Consider the following 15,662-nt stretch of genomic DNA (forward strand, 5'->3'; position numbering starts at 1 on the left):
CAGCCTGGACCAGTGACTGACCACAGATTGTGAGTGACCATTGACTGACCAGTTAGCGACCATTCACATCATCTTTAGTCTGAATCGGAAGTTACATCATCTTTAGCTTCGATTAGAACCTTGGATTTCTTTCTAATTTACGATTCAGTTTGAGAGGAAGGAACCACTGAGTAAGTCACTTGATTTGACATCACATTATTTTATAGAGTATCATTTATTTAAAATTTACATCAATCTGTTTAGTAAATACCCACTGCCAACAGTGAAGTAAAAGTTTCACCAAGCAGTGCACTATCAACTTAACGATCGCTCTATTCATGATACACTTAGCATAACTAGCTTAATCTATCAATTTGTGTATACCTTGTACTTTCGAATCACGAGTGGTCGAGAACCGTCGATTCTTCTTTGACAACGAAAGAATCGATCAGCCACGACTGAGAAAAGACAAAAAAAGAAGTGGTGCTGATAAACGATATCTATGTACAAAAATATTTACAGTTCTCTCTCTTAATCACGTTAACAGAATACAAAGCGGCAATTGTGAATGACAATAATCAATGTGAAACGCGCGTGACAGTAGAATCATTTAACAGAGATTCTGCTTGTTAAGTTACAATAATTTGTCAGGTCGTCCCACAAGTAGTATACTTAGCTGTCTAATTATTACTTTGTGTCAACTTGAAGTTGTAGATTATTAAATGAGTGAAATTTTAATTGCTGCGATTATTTTATCGCAGTTATCTTGTCAGAAATATGAAGTTTGCATTACTTGGGGGGCGAGCTGATATTATCAGAATAAATTAACTATGCATTGTGTGTTACGTTGACGCTACGCATAATTGAACAGCTATGAAAGACCAGAACAGAACGCATCCTCGTGACCGATGCACACATAGCTTCCGGTCCGTCTCAATGGACATTAGTTGATCATTTTCAACGAGCAAATTGCCAGTTGACTGTCCGGTGCTTTTCCAAAGGGCTTCGTGCCGTCGGCAGCGATGTATTTGTTCACTTGATAGGTCAGCATCGTTTCGTACCCAAACACGTCGATTCCTAGTTGCTGCAACAGATAAAACCCATTTTCAACTCTTTCCATTCGACCTTAACCCTCATCGTTAACACTAAACCTACCACGAGGGGTCAAATGACCCATTTTAGATTTTTTATTTGACAATTATTGAAATAGTAAAGGTGTTCTCATGGAAATTTATTGAATATATTTTTTGACTATTATAGTAAAAATCGCACAAAAGTTAAATAAATTTAATCTTGTTATTTTCATAAAATACTATACTTGATTTCAACAATCATTGTCAGATATTCATTCTAGAATTTCCTGAGAGATTTTCATAGTTTCCGTTTCGAGTAAAATTTTTCCAAATTATATAATTGCAAAGACAGAGCAGCGTCTCAGACAGCTTTCCACGTCGGGGCAATTTCCAAGTGGATTTCGAAGTTAGATTGCTCCGGCAACAACCCATGACATTTTACTTAAGAAATTCGTGTTAGCTCCTGCTGATTGGAAGGCTTTAAAGTGCCCGACATAACACTAACAATAAGCAAACCGATTCGAGTTGAGCGTCTTCGTGTTTCAGAACTGGTTGCGCGAAACAGGCGATTCGGCTTTTCTAATCAAGTCCTTACAACGGATTGCATTGTTGGAACTAGCCTCGATACTCGTTATGTCAATTTTATGATTAATCTTTACTGTACTGTCGGTTCGACACAGTTGGAATAAATTCGAAAAATACGGGAGGGATAATCACCTGCGTTAAAGGACTAGTGTTCGTCGTGAAAATCCCACCATACTCCTTCCTCTTGGCTAATTCTAAACAGTATTCCTCCATCTCTCTCATCGCGATCACATTTTCCGCTGAGTTTAGATCACGACTGGTCGTCATCATGAAATTATGAATGATCTGACCCTTTCCTTTAGGTAACTTCTGTTCCCGTATCGGCGCTTCCAAATACTCCAGAAAATCGAACACCACCGTCAGCTTCGAGTCGAGTATCACTTCCGGCTCGTCCCAAAGATCGAAATTCAGTCCTACCCCGATCGTTCTACCATCGGTGGATTTTACAACGAAACTGAGATTCTTCTCTACTAAGGGAACCCATAAACGTTCCATCATTATGCGATAGTCGTCCCTCGAGATTTCTGTGATCATCCACTGCTCGAGGTCCGCCTTGCTGTAGAAGCTTTCCGTGATGATCCTGTAAATGCGTTAGCTTTTGATTATGTTCAGCTGTAATTATACAAAATCATTGGGATTTTTACTACCCGGTTATCGGACACAAAAGAAACTTTTTCGAAATTAATAAAAATAACATTAAATACCTAGTACTACTTTATTTTCAAAAATAAAATTGATGTTTCATGAAATGATTGATTTGAAAAATGGAAGCTACAGCATGGTAAATTACGTACTCGATGGCATCGTCTTTGTGGGTGTCGTCGAGCATTTCGTAGTAGTGTTCCTCCTCGCTGAGATTCTTCTCTATCGGCTCGTCCCCCGTACCGGCTCGCATCCGGTCGATCACTTCCGCGAGGCTTTTCGCTGTGATGAATTCCGTGATGCCGATCTCGTAACCTTGATCCCGCAACTTCGTCACCGTGTAGATCGAGTTCAAGGAGTTGCCGCCGAGCTCGTAGAAATTTGCATTAACCGTCACGTTCGCACGCCCACCACGGCCTATCACCGACGCCACCGTGGGGAACAAGACCTTGGCTTTCTCGAGGTCCTTCTCCATTACACCGGTGTAGTCGCAGTTCAGATACTCGTCATTATCTGCGCATAACAAGTATAAACAGTTGTCAAACATATTTAGATTAGAGTTGGTATGACTAATGTCAACTGGAATATGCAAGGGAAAAAACATACGTTTACAAGAAACAAAACGATATCGACGACCTGGAAAATTCCGGAAAGAATGACCTCGAGAAACAAACAACATTTGCAAAGCATTCGCACAGCGTTTACATTGCATTCAAAACATTCGTTATGTCATCACTAGACTGCGGATCTTTAAATTCACTTCATCCCTTAATACAATAGATTCGTATTTGAAACATAATAACAATGTTCTTGGATTTTTTTTAAACTTTCACTGTTTTATATTTCACCCAGCCAATTTCTTCACAAACGCAGAAAAATGCGCAGTCTGGTCATCACAAATAAAAGACATATTTAGATGGCTACATTTTGGTGGACCACCATTTAGATCGCGACCATATCAAAATAAACAATAGTTATAGTTACCATCGAATAGGTTCGAGGATTCATACTGCTTCAATAACGTCTGTCGATCAGTCTTGCCATTGGTCAGCAGCGGAATACGATCGACGATAAAAATTTGCGGCAACATGTAGACAGGTAACGTAGCTTGCAGAAAAGTCTCGATCTTCTCGGCACAAGTGTTGGATTCATTCACAGTGGTAATGTACGCAATTAACGTCTGCAGCATTGAACCAAAAAAGCATTAATCTCAGCTCTGAATGTATAACTATGCTGTACTTTGATCTGCATAAATATAAATATACCTGAGATAATTCTCCAGGTTTGTAACAAAGAACGACAACATTGTCGACGCCGGGAGCTCTGCAAACTACTTTTTCCACTTCCGCGAGGTCCACCCGGTGTCCTCGGACCTTTATCTGCGAGTCTACGCGTCCTTCGTACACGACAACTCCTTTTGATATCCTGGCGTAGTCGCCTGTACGGTAGATCCTTGAGTATTCTAGTCGAACAACACAATAACAAAATTCTCATCACACGGGAAACTGTTTTTAGTCCTGCTTCTCACAATCAATGCAATACATTTTGATTTCGCGCAAAGATCCGCAGTCTAATTATTACTTGATCTTATTTTAAATCGCAAAATTGTGGTATACACTCCCGTCCACAAATCACCGGACACTTACTTATCTTCGACAAAATGGTAATTAAAGAATGCAAGCTTCCAACTTCATTTAAAAATTAAATATATACTATTTGAATAAATGCTGGAGAAAAGAGATTGAGAAATTGTGGGATGATTATGGACAGCGTGCTAGAAGCCAAATTGCAAAATAATTGCCCCACTTCAATTTAAAAAATTCGAAAATATAAGAATAGCAATTACAATTTAGAAAATATAGAAAGAGACAACCCTTGAGAAAACGAATTAACTTTCCGAACGACTTAATACAAATCGGTGCACATAAGATGAATCGACAGATACGCAACATAGTGCGCGAGCTGTGAAATTTAGGTCAGAAAGATCAAGATACGAGAAGAAAAATACAGGATATGGCATAAGCAACATTGGCAGGATATTTATTCATTACGGCGGGAAGGAAACACGATAAGGATCGTTCGATCTCGATCCAGGAATTGCTCGAGGATGCAACGACATTTCAAGCACAGCAAAGAATAGGAACGAAAGAAACGGCGAAGCAGGATTAAAGTAGAGCTGATAACAGCAGCGATAAATCACGGTGGCGAAACAGCCAGACCGACGAACATCGCAGCCGTTTTCTTCGTTTGGAAACGATTTCGAACGGTGACACATCGAACGGAGGGAAAAAGGTAAAGGACAAGTTTCTTTATATGTCGACTGTAGTGTAGAAATTGATTTATCAAACAACTCGTCCTTTACAGCGTTTCCATTAACACGTTAGCTGTCACCACGTTGTTTTTCTGGCCATTCCTGCTTTTGCGAAAACGATACTTCGTGCTCGTGTCTTAATTGTTATGATCACGCCAGGATTTTAAAAAAAAACCCTATCTTTTCACTCAAACCTGAACTGTCTCGCATGTTTACTTTTCGCGTAACTCCTCATTTTTTCTTTATGAAAATCATGCGTTTTTACAAAAATTAATGTTCTTCGTTGCGTGACAAAGCAATTTTACTTTGCTTTTAGAATGACAAACTCTATAAGAATCACTCAACAGTAATTGCTGAACAAATCTACTGTTGTACAGTGTGATTGGTCTTAATGGGAAGAAAATTCTAAAATGTAAAATGATAGTCGCCGATGATAGTAGTACCTGGATCGATGGCATGAGGGTTCTCCAGGAACTTGCGGGAGTCATTGTCGCGAAGATATCCCGCAGCGAGGTTTCTTCCAGCCACTATTAGCTCGCCAACTTCACCTTGCGGGAGCAGCCGCATTTCCTTATCCACGATATAGACGATGCAATTATCTAGCGGCTTCCCTGTGATTAAATGCATTCAGGATTAAACCGAGACCATTTCATAACGCTTCATTTATCCAAGCATCCTGCCACTCGTAACCATCCCATCCACTAAGATTGCACGTTCTCCCTCGCTCGCAAAAATTAAACGAGAATGTCCTTTTGAAGAAAATCAAGGAACTCTTTTTCTCGGCCCCAGGAAAAATTGTTCAACTAAAACTACTCTGTGGCTCTTCTAATTTAATTAAACAGAAAGGGAAGAATTATCTTGCAGAAAATAAGAGGCGAAGAGGTGGAGAATAAATTTTCACGAGATTGGAATTACCTATGGGAACTTTATCGAGCGATCGTAGGTGGTGCCGACTATCTAGAAGATGGTAGGTGATGTCACCCATGATTTCTGTGCTCCCGTAAAAGTTCGCCAGGATCTTATCGCAATCGCCGAACGTGGCGAAGAATTGATCGGCTAACGCAACCGGTAATGTTTCGCCGGAGCACACCCAAAGCTTTAACGAGCGCAGCACATTCTCCTTGTCCTGAAAAAATGACGTTCACCACATGATTCACATTCAGATTGTACAGGACGTTTCATTTGTCCCGCCCGCTTCGATTCCATCGATATTCGCGATCACCTTGAAAAATGGAAAGGGAACGACCTCGCTGAAAAATTGGATCAATTGTCGTTCCAAATCAGAAGAATTTTTCGTCGTTCATGTATTTTTTTTTAACCTTTTGCACGTTACTCAAAATATTTGTTGCATTATTAAATTCACATATCCGACAAATTACTAAACGTATTCAATACTTTAATAAACTACTAAAAGTATCGTATGATAAGTACCTACTAAAAATCATATAAAATTAATTTCTACACGCGACGAAGATATTAACGTGGACAGAATGAAGGAAACGTCCTGTATAAACGCCACCAATAAATCTCTCCTCGTATAGATACAAGTTAATTAAATCAACGTTCAAATCTAGTCGGATATTATTAGTTCACACTTCGCGTCCCAAAAAAATAATTAGAATATATACATATAGTACATACACACTTATCTCTGCGGTGAAACGCTCTAATGAATCCTATATCTATCCTATATATGATATCCTATAAACATTTTATCGTTCCGTTGACTTGCCCTTAGCTTCCCGTAATGAATATTGGAGCTGTCGTTCTGCTCGGTATTTATCGATGCACGTGTACACGATGTTTATTATCGAAATGTAAGAATAAAATAATACTTACTCGCATACTGAGGTACATGAGCATCGAGTGCAGCAGCGAGGGCACCAGAACAAGTCGTTGTATCTGAAATAATGAAAGCTCGTTAGTACACCGCGGATTTTATGCAATTAAGATGCAAATAGATAGCACACGCTTATAATATTCGATGTACAATTATTCCCTAACCTTGTGCTTGTCCAATACTTGAACGAATCTCTCTGGATCCTTAGTCACATTCTTCGAGACAACAACGAGAGTGCGGCCTTGAAGGAGGGGACACCAGATCTCTGACAAGCTGTCAACGAAAGTCAAGGACGTCTTGAAGACGCAGTGGCTCTCGTCTGGTGCGTATGGCAACTCTCGCCACTGCCATCGTAGTCGGTTTAGCACTGTCGCGTGTGGCAAAAGCACACCTGCAAATAGTCACCAGCAACCGATACTCTTTAATCTCTTTCCGATTCGAAAGAGACAAAAGTCCTAACAATTTTTGTTAGAGGTTCACTTTTTGTTGAGTAGAGTTACATTGTGTGAGGAATTAGAGGGGAATAGAAAAATTGACGAACTTGTCTCGAAGTAACTCCTGCTTCTTGCAAAGACTATAAAAAGTTGCTATCTTGCATAAAGATGTATAGTCCGACGTTTAAACTGCGGATGCTATGCATTTATGTCAAGAACGAATTGATAAAACCCTTTATTCAATTTCTATCTGCTGCAATTAGTGATCAAGAAAATGTCAAGTTTGCATAGGGGATCTTTATGCAAAATACAAATTTTCTACCTAAATTGCATACTGTTTTACATTACATCTACTCATTTTCGTCGTAAATGCATCAAATCCGCTGTCCAGTGATAATGATTGATATTCTGCAATACCTTTCGGCGTTCCCGTGCTACCAGAAGTGTAAAGGACTATAGCAAGCTGTTCAGGACTTTCCTGAAGATCCAAATCGTCCTTCGTCTCGTGTAGAGCTCTCTCAGCCAGTTCCTCGTAGGTCATTGTCATTGTTCCATCGTAGATAGATTGATCCGCTGGAAAATTTGAATTGAAACGTACTACTGATTACATTGTTTACGGTAGTATCGATGTTCACTTCCCGACCGTGGTGATTGATCGCCGGTTCCGATTAAAGAATCTTGAATTTTCATGCGTTTAGACTTGTCAATTAACTGGGGGATAATGGGTCTCGTCAACGAGGCGGGATAAACGACCAGGAAGTTATTCCTGAGACAATCGATAGCTTGCGGACGTTCTAAGATCGACCTCAAATCGGTGCCATTTTTATGCTAGCCAAGGACGACGATAGCAGTCTCGATCTAATCAAGATTCTAACGGATACCTGCGAAACCAATTATTTGTTGCTTGATCATAATAATAACGAGCTGCTCTACCGGTTCGAAAGGTATTCTTGGAAATTGTGGGACCTTCACTGTGTTGCGATAAATGCAATCGATCACTAAAATGCGCTGTTTCCAATCACTGTACATTTCGAAACAATTTTACTCATTTCTTTTACGATTATTAAAAAAGAGTTACAGTTCACTACAAACATGACAATTTATAGACGCCGCGCGCCGGAGCGGAGTAAAGATTTAGAAAGTTCTACAGACAAGCGAAAGTGGTCCTATTTTACACAAGGTTGGTTATTTATCGAATGAAAGATAGCTATGAACGACCGACGAGTCAAATTTAATTATAGTTTACAAATTAGTTATTAAAATTTATCTATAAATTAAGTGTAGAGAGAATATAAATTTGAAAAATTTATATATAAATATTATATATATAGTGTAAAGATTAAATTTATAAATAAATGAGAGTGAATAAGAAAAGTGCCAGAATCAGCGGTTAAACTATTATTAGAAATTAATTTTAAAAATTAGTAGACATTTTATTTAAATTAAATATATATTTATTTTTTTTTGTGAAATATAAAATTGTAATATATTTAATATTGAGTAATTTAATTTTTAATAGATTTTATTTATAGACTAGGATTAGATACCCTATCATTAACTTCATTAAATTAATAATTAAATATTAAATGTAAATCATTAAAATTAAATATATTATTTTAAAATTAAATTATATATATATAATATTTTAAAAATAAAATTTTTATAAAATTTTCAAACAACAATACATAAATTTTAATTTTAAGTAATTCTTAACATGGCATATCAATTTCATAAACAAGTTCCTCTAAAAACTATGGTTTAAAAATTTTAATTCTGAAAAATGCAGAATAGAATATGTCAGACCAGTTCTGAATTCTGAAAGATCTACTATATGAATATGGTTTAAAAGTTTTAGTTCTGAAACTTCTACTATATGACTATGGTTTAAAATTTTTAATTCTGAATGATACAGAGTACAATATGTCAGCCTAGTCAGACAGAGAAGAAAACTGGCGTATTGACATTTTCTGAAAGCGGAAGCAGGGGCCAAATCTATGCGTTGCTTTGATCGATTACGTTGCTCGTGATCGGTGACGATCGAAAGGTCAAGATTAATAATCCGTAAATCTTGTCAACGGCGAAATCTAGATATCACGCGAGTTCATAAATCGTCGAATCAGTCGAACGAAAAGAAAAAAGTGAGAAATGTACCTCCTTCCTCTGTCAACACCATTAGGGGTCTGGCTTCCTGCAGAACGTGTTTGATCCTGCTCATTGGGAATTCCACGTCCAGGGGCAAGTACGCCATTCCAGCTTTGATGATGGCCAACAACACGATTGGCAGTCGATGCGAGGGCTTCATGCATACCGCTACCAATGACTGCGACGAGCATTCTGGTTTCTCGAATTTTCGAAGAACCCTGGCGATCGCGTTCGTAAGATCATTCAATTCGCTATAAGACGTCGTGTATTCCTTCCCACGGTCGTCTGAGAACAGAACAAATTATTGGTCAGAACAGGTCATTTATAAAGAGAGAAAAATTAGCCCGGATAATTAGACACGTATTTGGAGATTAATCTTGGAACGTGCACGCTGTACAATCGCTTCACGCCAAGGAAAATCAATTGTTGATAAAGACGTGGACAACAGAAATATATTCGTGAATTTATAAAGATCGGTATGAGAGACACTTAACTCGTTGAGTCCCAGGCCATTAAGTAAGATAACGCGTACAAAAAAGAGTGTAAATGCTATAAATAATTGGAGAGGGAAATCAAAAAGAGGCTAATTTTAGAAAACGCTCGCAGTAGAATCGGACATCGCATAACGGCAGCCTAATACCGCTGCGAGCACGTTCGAATGAAAAATGAGAATAAAAGGCTGCGCCGAGGATTGAAAGGAGCGAGAAAAGGGGAAAAAATGGGAAATGCAACAGCGCTGGCTATTATTAAAAGAGTGTGTGGCATTGTAATTAATGTTAATTGATTTCTACGCGTTCCAGCTTTTTTGCACTAGGAATCCTTTAATTTTTTGCCGGTTGTTGATTTTTTCCCCCTAATAACGCCAATGACAGTACCTTCGTGGTAGATCGCCAGCTGATTGGAATAATTTGCCGCCGCCTCTCTGAATAATTTATGAAGCAAATCCTTCTCCTTGAAGCTATCGGTTTGCCGGCCTTTTAAGACCGACTGTTGCTGAATGCTGCCCATCTGTACAGAGAAAATTTTTAATCATCAGTGAAATCTGATCTCTCGTTCATCCTCTATCTCTACACTCTATCTGTTTCCCTCGGTTCCTTAACCCTCTGTTACTCGCACTCCATTTTCCACGTAACTGTTTACATGGAAGTTTGTATGGCTCCGATATACATAAATAAATTCTTTCGTTACGAGCCCCCAGCTAATTAGCGTTGTGTTAAGAATTTATGCGAGCAGAATCGGATTCCGTGATTTACGAGCGTTTTCAAAAATCCCAATCGACTGCCGCCGGTAAATAACTTTTCGCTGTTTCTCCAATAAACGGGAGATTGATGGCGGATTTTCCCAACGAACAAAAACCGCGGAATCTGATGCATTTCGCGTGGCGATGATCAGTATTTCTGTTATTTTCAGCCGCAAGGGAGCTGTGTCGACAGGACATCCATAAAGGACAATGGCGTTAAAGTTCTTCAAAAATGACTGTAGACATCTGTACAGTTACGGCAATTATACAGGGCGAACCACGAATCGTGATCAGTAGAGATTACTTTGTCATTAGCAGTCCGATCGAAAATCTTTTCATCAAATGTGGCATGGTTTCGAGAGAGCTTTTACGTGATTGTAGAAAATTTTTTGCCAACTCTTTTTTTCATGATTTTTCAAGGTCACCTCCAATTTTTTGCATATAAAATTAAAGGAATTGCGTTTTTAATTTTTTTTAACGAAATAATTGCTGTAATCTTGCGAAAGTTCTCCTGAAACCTTGGTTTACCCTGTACATGATTTCCACTGCTAGTTAGGGTAATTGTTAGGTGGTACGTCGGCAGGTGGACGCAACTTTCCGATTTCATAACGGATAAACAAAGCAAATTACCGAAGAATGTAATCACGGTTGGAGCCGAAGCAGATGGATACGACCTTCGACTGGCGGAAACGAAAGAGCGCTAAGGTGATCTGGTTTTCTGCTGGCTGATAGAAAGCTAATTGTTCTTCACGGTCAATTTGATTGGGATCTGGTCGGTTTCAATGAATTCGTGATCTGACTGTTCGCGATAAAAATTGCTATCGGCTCGTAATGAATGGCTATAAAATTATCTGAGCGACGCGTGCCTAAACGAGTTGATCTCGAAGGGTTAGGCGAAATTATGATGTATTCCGTGTCGGAGTAATTGCTCCTGCTAGATTTCACCTGAGATTATCCTCTCTGAACTGTGTAGATCACTAAGGAATTCTAAGCGAACAATTTTTATCTGTAAGATTTCTATCTGGAATGATTTATGCAGGTTCTCTGTATGCTGCAAAATTACATTGCGGACAATCTCTTTATGTAAATGTATTTCGCACTGAGGTAGTAAAGATTACGATTGAATGCATCTTCAAAAGAAAGCTAGAATTATTTATTTCAGATCTATAAAGACTGTTACCACTGAAAGTAAGATTTTCAAAAATTAAAAATTGCATAAACATCCGCACTCTACTGATGAGCTACCATCTGAATCAGTTTGAGTTCAGAATAGAGTATTTTATGCCGTACTTATTCGACACCGAAAATGTTAATACATTATTTGTTCACAGTTTATGTCTACGAAGTAACCTGTGCAAAAATACGCCGGTCAGCGCCGAATGCCTTTCGACAATTTAAATTCCGTTACTACAATCTCCGGTACCAGTACGTTCACTTGAACGTAAAAAACTTTAGTTTGCTAAAGTATGGTTAGTTCATTTCAGCTCTTACGATTCGTACAACACAATGTTGCAATAGAGTTGTAATATCGCGATGCTGTCTTGCCCGTTGATACGCTACGTGGAAAGCTTTATAATAATTAATCTGTTAAAATACGTCTCATTATTACGAAGGACAACAAGGCTGTTAAAACTTCCTACACTCGCATAGGCATCGGTGTTTCTTTAAGAAACCTGTTGATCTTCACTTTCGAATGCGTTCTTATAAATAAACAATTTATACTGCATAAATTAGTATATAAATAAACAATTTATACTGCAATAGAATATATTATCAGGTATTAATCAGCAAGTAACTATGTAGTGCAACTTCTTAATGTATAGGGAAATTAATTAGATAAGAGTTGTAAAAGTCTATGGAATCACTGAGAACCTACTCAACAGTTTTCCAAGGATGTGGCAATGGTTGTAGCAGGGTTGCTTCAATGTGATAATAATTAACTAATACTTTTCTCCGACAAAATGGAGATGCAGATGAGTGTTACAAAATATGCACTTCGGTAAAATGTGTAATCAGGATTTTGGCAATTATCGTTGAAATGCAAATTCCTCTCTCATTTTTCTGATCGCTATTTAGTAAATTTTCGCAACACCATGGAAAACCGTGCAGTCATTGGCAAGTCGGAAAAAAAATCGGTGAAAAATCATGGAGAACGCGCCTTTCGACTCGGAACGGGGCCATGCGCTCAAACGGAAATTGACAGTATGAAATACAAATGCGTGCGGTGCTTATATAACACCGTCCATTATGCAAGCATCACAAAGAAAAGTTCGCGTTCCGTTAGTTAGATGAAAGTCTCAAACGGTCGTCATGGGTGCTCATGAGTTTTGAGAAGCAGTTTGAAGCCGTAGAGACCATTAACTTCGAGTTAAAATCTCTGGTTTAATAAACAGGAGCAATTAACTCAGCGTTCATTAGGTAATAAACGCTTAATTCGAAACGTCAGCTAATTAAAAGCAACCTATTAATTTCTATTTTATGAAAATTCTCCGGTACCATAATTTCTATTAATGTCTAATTTGTTCATTACCAATTATTGAGATTGTACAGTAAATTTATTTCTTTCGATGTAAGCCAATCACTTTTAACGGTTTATAAATTAAAATTCATTGGACTCGATCAAGGTTCTACAAATTAATTATTCGACAGCGGACGATTACGGTGAAAGGAACAAGTGTGCTGACGTCAGTTCCAACTGTTCTATGATATTTCAATGATAATTCGACGAGTAATAATAAGAGAAAAAATGAACGCTGTACCGTACGGAACGAGATAAGGGATTTTTCTGAATAACAATAGGGGAGTATAATCGATTTCGTTCGACAGTGATCAATAGACTGCGTATTTTTATGCAAAATCAAAATTGCCTGCACTACTACAATACACACCAGCAACGCACACTTTTTCTTAATCATTTTAACACGTCAGAAAGAATGCAACAGTGTTCCCGAGTTGTTGGAATATTTTTAAAAAGCAACGATGCAACATTCTTGAATTTTTAAAATCTGCTACTGTTTTATATTTCACCCAACCAATTTTCTCATAAATGTATAAAATACTACTAACTATCGAATATAAATTTGTTCGTTCTGAAATGAATTGAATTATAATGCAGGATGCAAACTTTATTATCAAGTAACTGATAATATTGATAATAACTCCGACCATTTACACAACTGTATTAAGCAAGACTCGGGTCAACTTGTTAGAAATCCGTATTGCAAAAGAGCAAAGTGCAACCGAATCCTGTTTCTAAAGTTGCATCGGTGAATTGAAAATCGGTGCATAAATCACAGTCGGAACAATGTCCCAATCAAACACCAAACACTTTCTAAATACCAGGAACACGATTCTACACGAAACCACGAATCGATTCGGTATTTACATCGTTGGCACATCGTCGGCGTTTCATCACCGGGACGCAACGCGATCGGTTCGGGGCTGGTTCACTCACCTCTGAAACAAGTATGCAACGGGTTCGGTCCGCTTATCTGAAGTATACTGGCCCAAAGAATGGTTCCAGAGAAAGAAACGAATCCACCAGTCTCGTGTACTCGCCTGGCCACCGTTCAATTCTGGATTAACTTTCACTCGTCCGCATGTGTTTCCCGCGAACGCACAAAGTCTTTTATCGTCGGGAATCCTCTCAGCCTTTCTCCTCAACCGGATGATAGTCGCACTCTGAACTGTTCTAGGTCCGACAATATGTCGGAACGATTTCCACTTCACAGCCCAAATAGCACTCAAAATACTTTAACTTTAAAAATTCGACGGTACGGTGTCTCGCGGAAGTTGTTTTGTTTTTGAGCAGTATCAGAGTCCTGTGGGAAGACCTGGTTCTCCGGAAGTTCGTAGAGATGTTGCGTAGAAGTTGTAGAGGTAGTTTTTAAGCAGGCCCAGGTCCTGTTGGAAGACGCAGACTGGTTCTCCGGGACGAATCTCGATGACCGTACCGGATGGTCATCACCGGCCCGTTAACTCGGTGAGAATGTCTCCTCCCGTTAACCGAGCATGTGCTTTTATATGGAACCGGTTACGAGGACCCTGAATTGTTCGTTGTCCCCCATCCTGCCACCACCATCTCTGCATCTTTTGTGCCGCTATTGCTGCAACGCGTGGCCCCTTTGACAGACACCGTCGACGTCAAACGCCGTGTCTTTCCTCTATCCACTTATTCGTTTTTCTCGAATTTCCTTCTACCTCGCAGGACTCTCTCGCGTCACTCTTCGCACACTTTGATGTGGAAAATGCGTGAAATTTGCTACTATCCAATTTATCGAGAAAATCATAAAAGAAAAATTCGAAACGAAAATAAATATATATGTATATTAACCCTTTGCACTCGATTGGTGGCACTGAGGCGCCATTATAACAATTGCCATACCATTCTGGAGTGTCCACCTTGTCTACTTGACGCTACATTAGAAAATGATCGGGTCGGTTACGGTGGATTTATTTAATAAATATCGCTCCTTGCGTAACCTCAAGGCGAGATGATCCGACGATAGTCTGCAACCTATCATTCCTTCCGATTCATTATTTCATGATTTATATGTCTCGGTGCAACTCCGAGGCCTATATCCTCCAATTTTATTCAGGATCGAGACGACTAGATCTTCTAGAGAAAACTAATTCGAAACTGTATGCAACAAATTTTCGCAGAATGTTGCAGATGATCCAAAAAAAATTTTATAAAAGAAAATTAAACCGACTTCGAAAAAACGCACTAGAAAAATGCACTAAAAAGTATGAAATAATGTCCAATTAATTTATGTGAATGTGTCGAGTATATACAGGGCGTCCCAAAATTCGTGAAAATCCCGAAAGGGGCTGGTTCGTGAGACCATTTCAAGCGACATTTTCCTTTGCAAAAATGTTATCCGCGGCTTTGTTTAGGAGTTATTAACGAAAAACACGGACCAATCAGAGCGCGTCCTAGACCCGAGTTGCCACAGTCGGCCCGGCGCGCCAAATGTCTATTGGCCGATGTCCATTTTCCATTTTCCGGTGATCTATTTTCCAGTGTCAAAAATTTTCAATTTTGCACCGCCTGCGAAAAGATTGTATTGTATTTAAGTTCGTGTGTATTCACATAAATTAAATAGAAATTATTTCATACTTTTTAGTGCGTTTTTTCGGTCGTTTTAATTTTTTTTATAAATTTTTTTTATTTCACACTTTTTAGTGGAACGAGCAGAATTTGTAGAACACCGCAGGATGGTTTTTCGGTATTATTGGTTATTTGCAATAGAAACGGCAATGAATGAAAAAATGCAAAATTTGTTTTCACGGGACCAACCCAGGGACATACTCTACAAGATGCAAAAGATTTCGTTCCGATTGGTCGGATCTCGGCGTAATCGGTGAACAGATCGAATTGAGTAACCTCCTCCTTTTTCGAAGTCGGTTAAAAATA

The 15,662-nt window shown here is 38.7% G+C and overlaps 1 protein-coding gene across 1 annotated transcript; it reads right to left on the reverse strand.

Annotated features, from left to right (window-relative positions):
• Window positions 1-343: 343 nt before the first annotated feature.
• On the reverse strand, window positions 344-14,423 carry E (nonribosomal peptide synthetase ebony). Its single transcript, XM_076429738.1, has 13 exons — window positions 13,701-14,423; window positions 9,882-10,014; window positions 9,016-9,291; window positions 7,282-7,437; window positions 6,595-6,821; window positions 6,430-6,492; window positions 5,506-5,716; window positions 5,034-5,201; window positions 3,545-3,741; window positions 3,264-3,459; window positions 2,432-2,792; window positions 1,770-2,217; window positions 344-1,063 (listed from the first exon to the last, which is right to left on the reverse strand). Exons 2-13 carry the CDS (start codon window positions 10,012-10,014, stop codon window positions 923-925), a joined length of 2,577 nt encoding a protein of 858 aa, XP_076285853.1. The 5' UTR covers window positions 13,701-14,423; the 3' UTR covers window positions 344-922.
• Window positions 14,424-15,662: the final 1,239 nt, after the last annotated feature.

Source organism: Lasioglossum baleicum, chromosome 9 (genome assembly GCF_051020765.1).
Source record: "Lasioglossum baleicum chromosome 9, iyLasBale1, whole genome shotgun sequence".
NCBI classification, from domain to species: Eukaryota; Metazoa; Arthropoda; class Insecta; order Hymenoptera; family Halictidae; genus Lasioglossum; species Lasioglossum baleicum.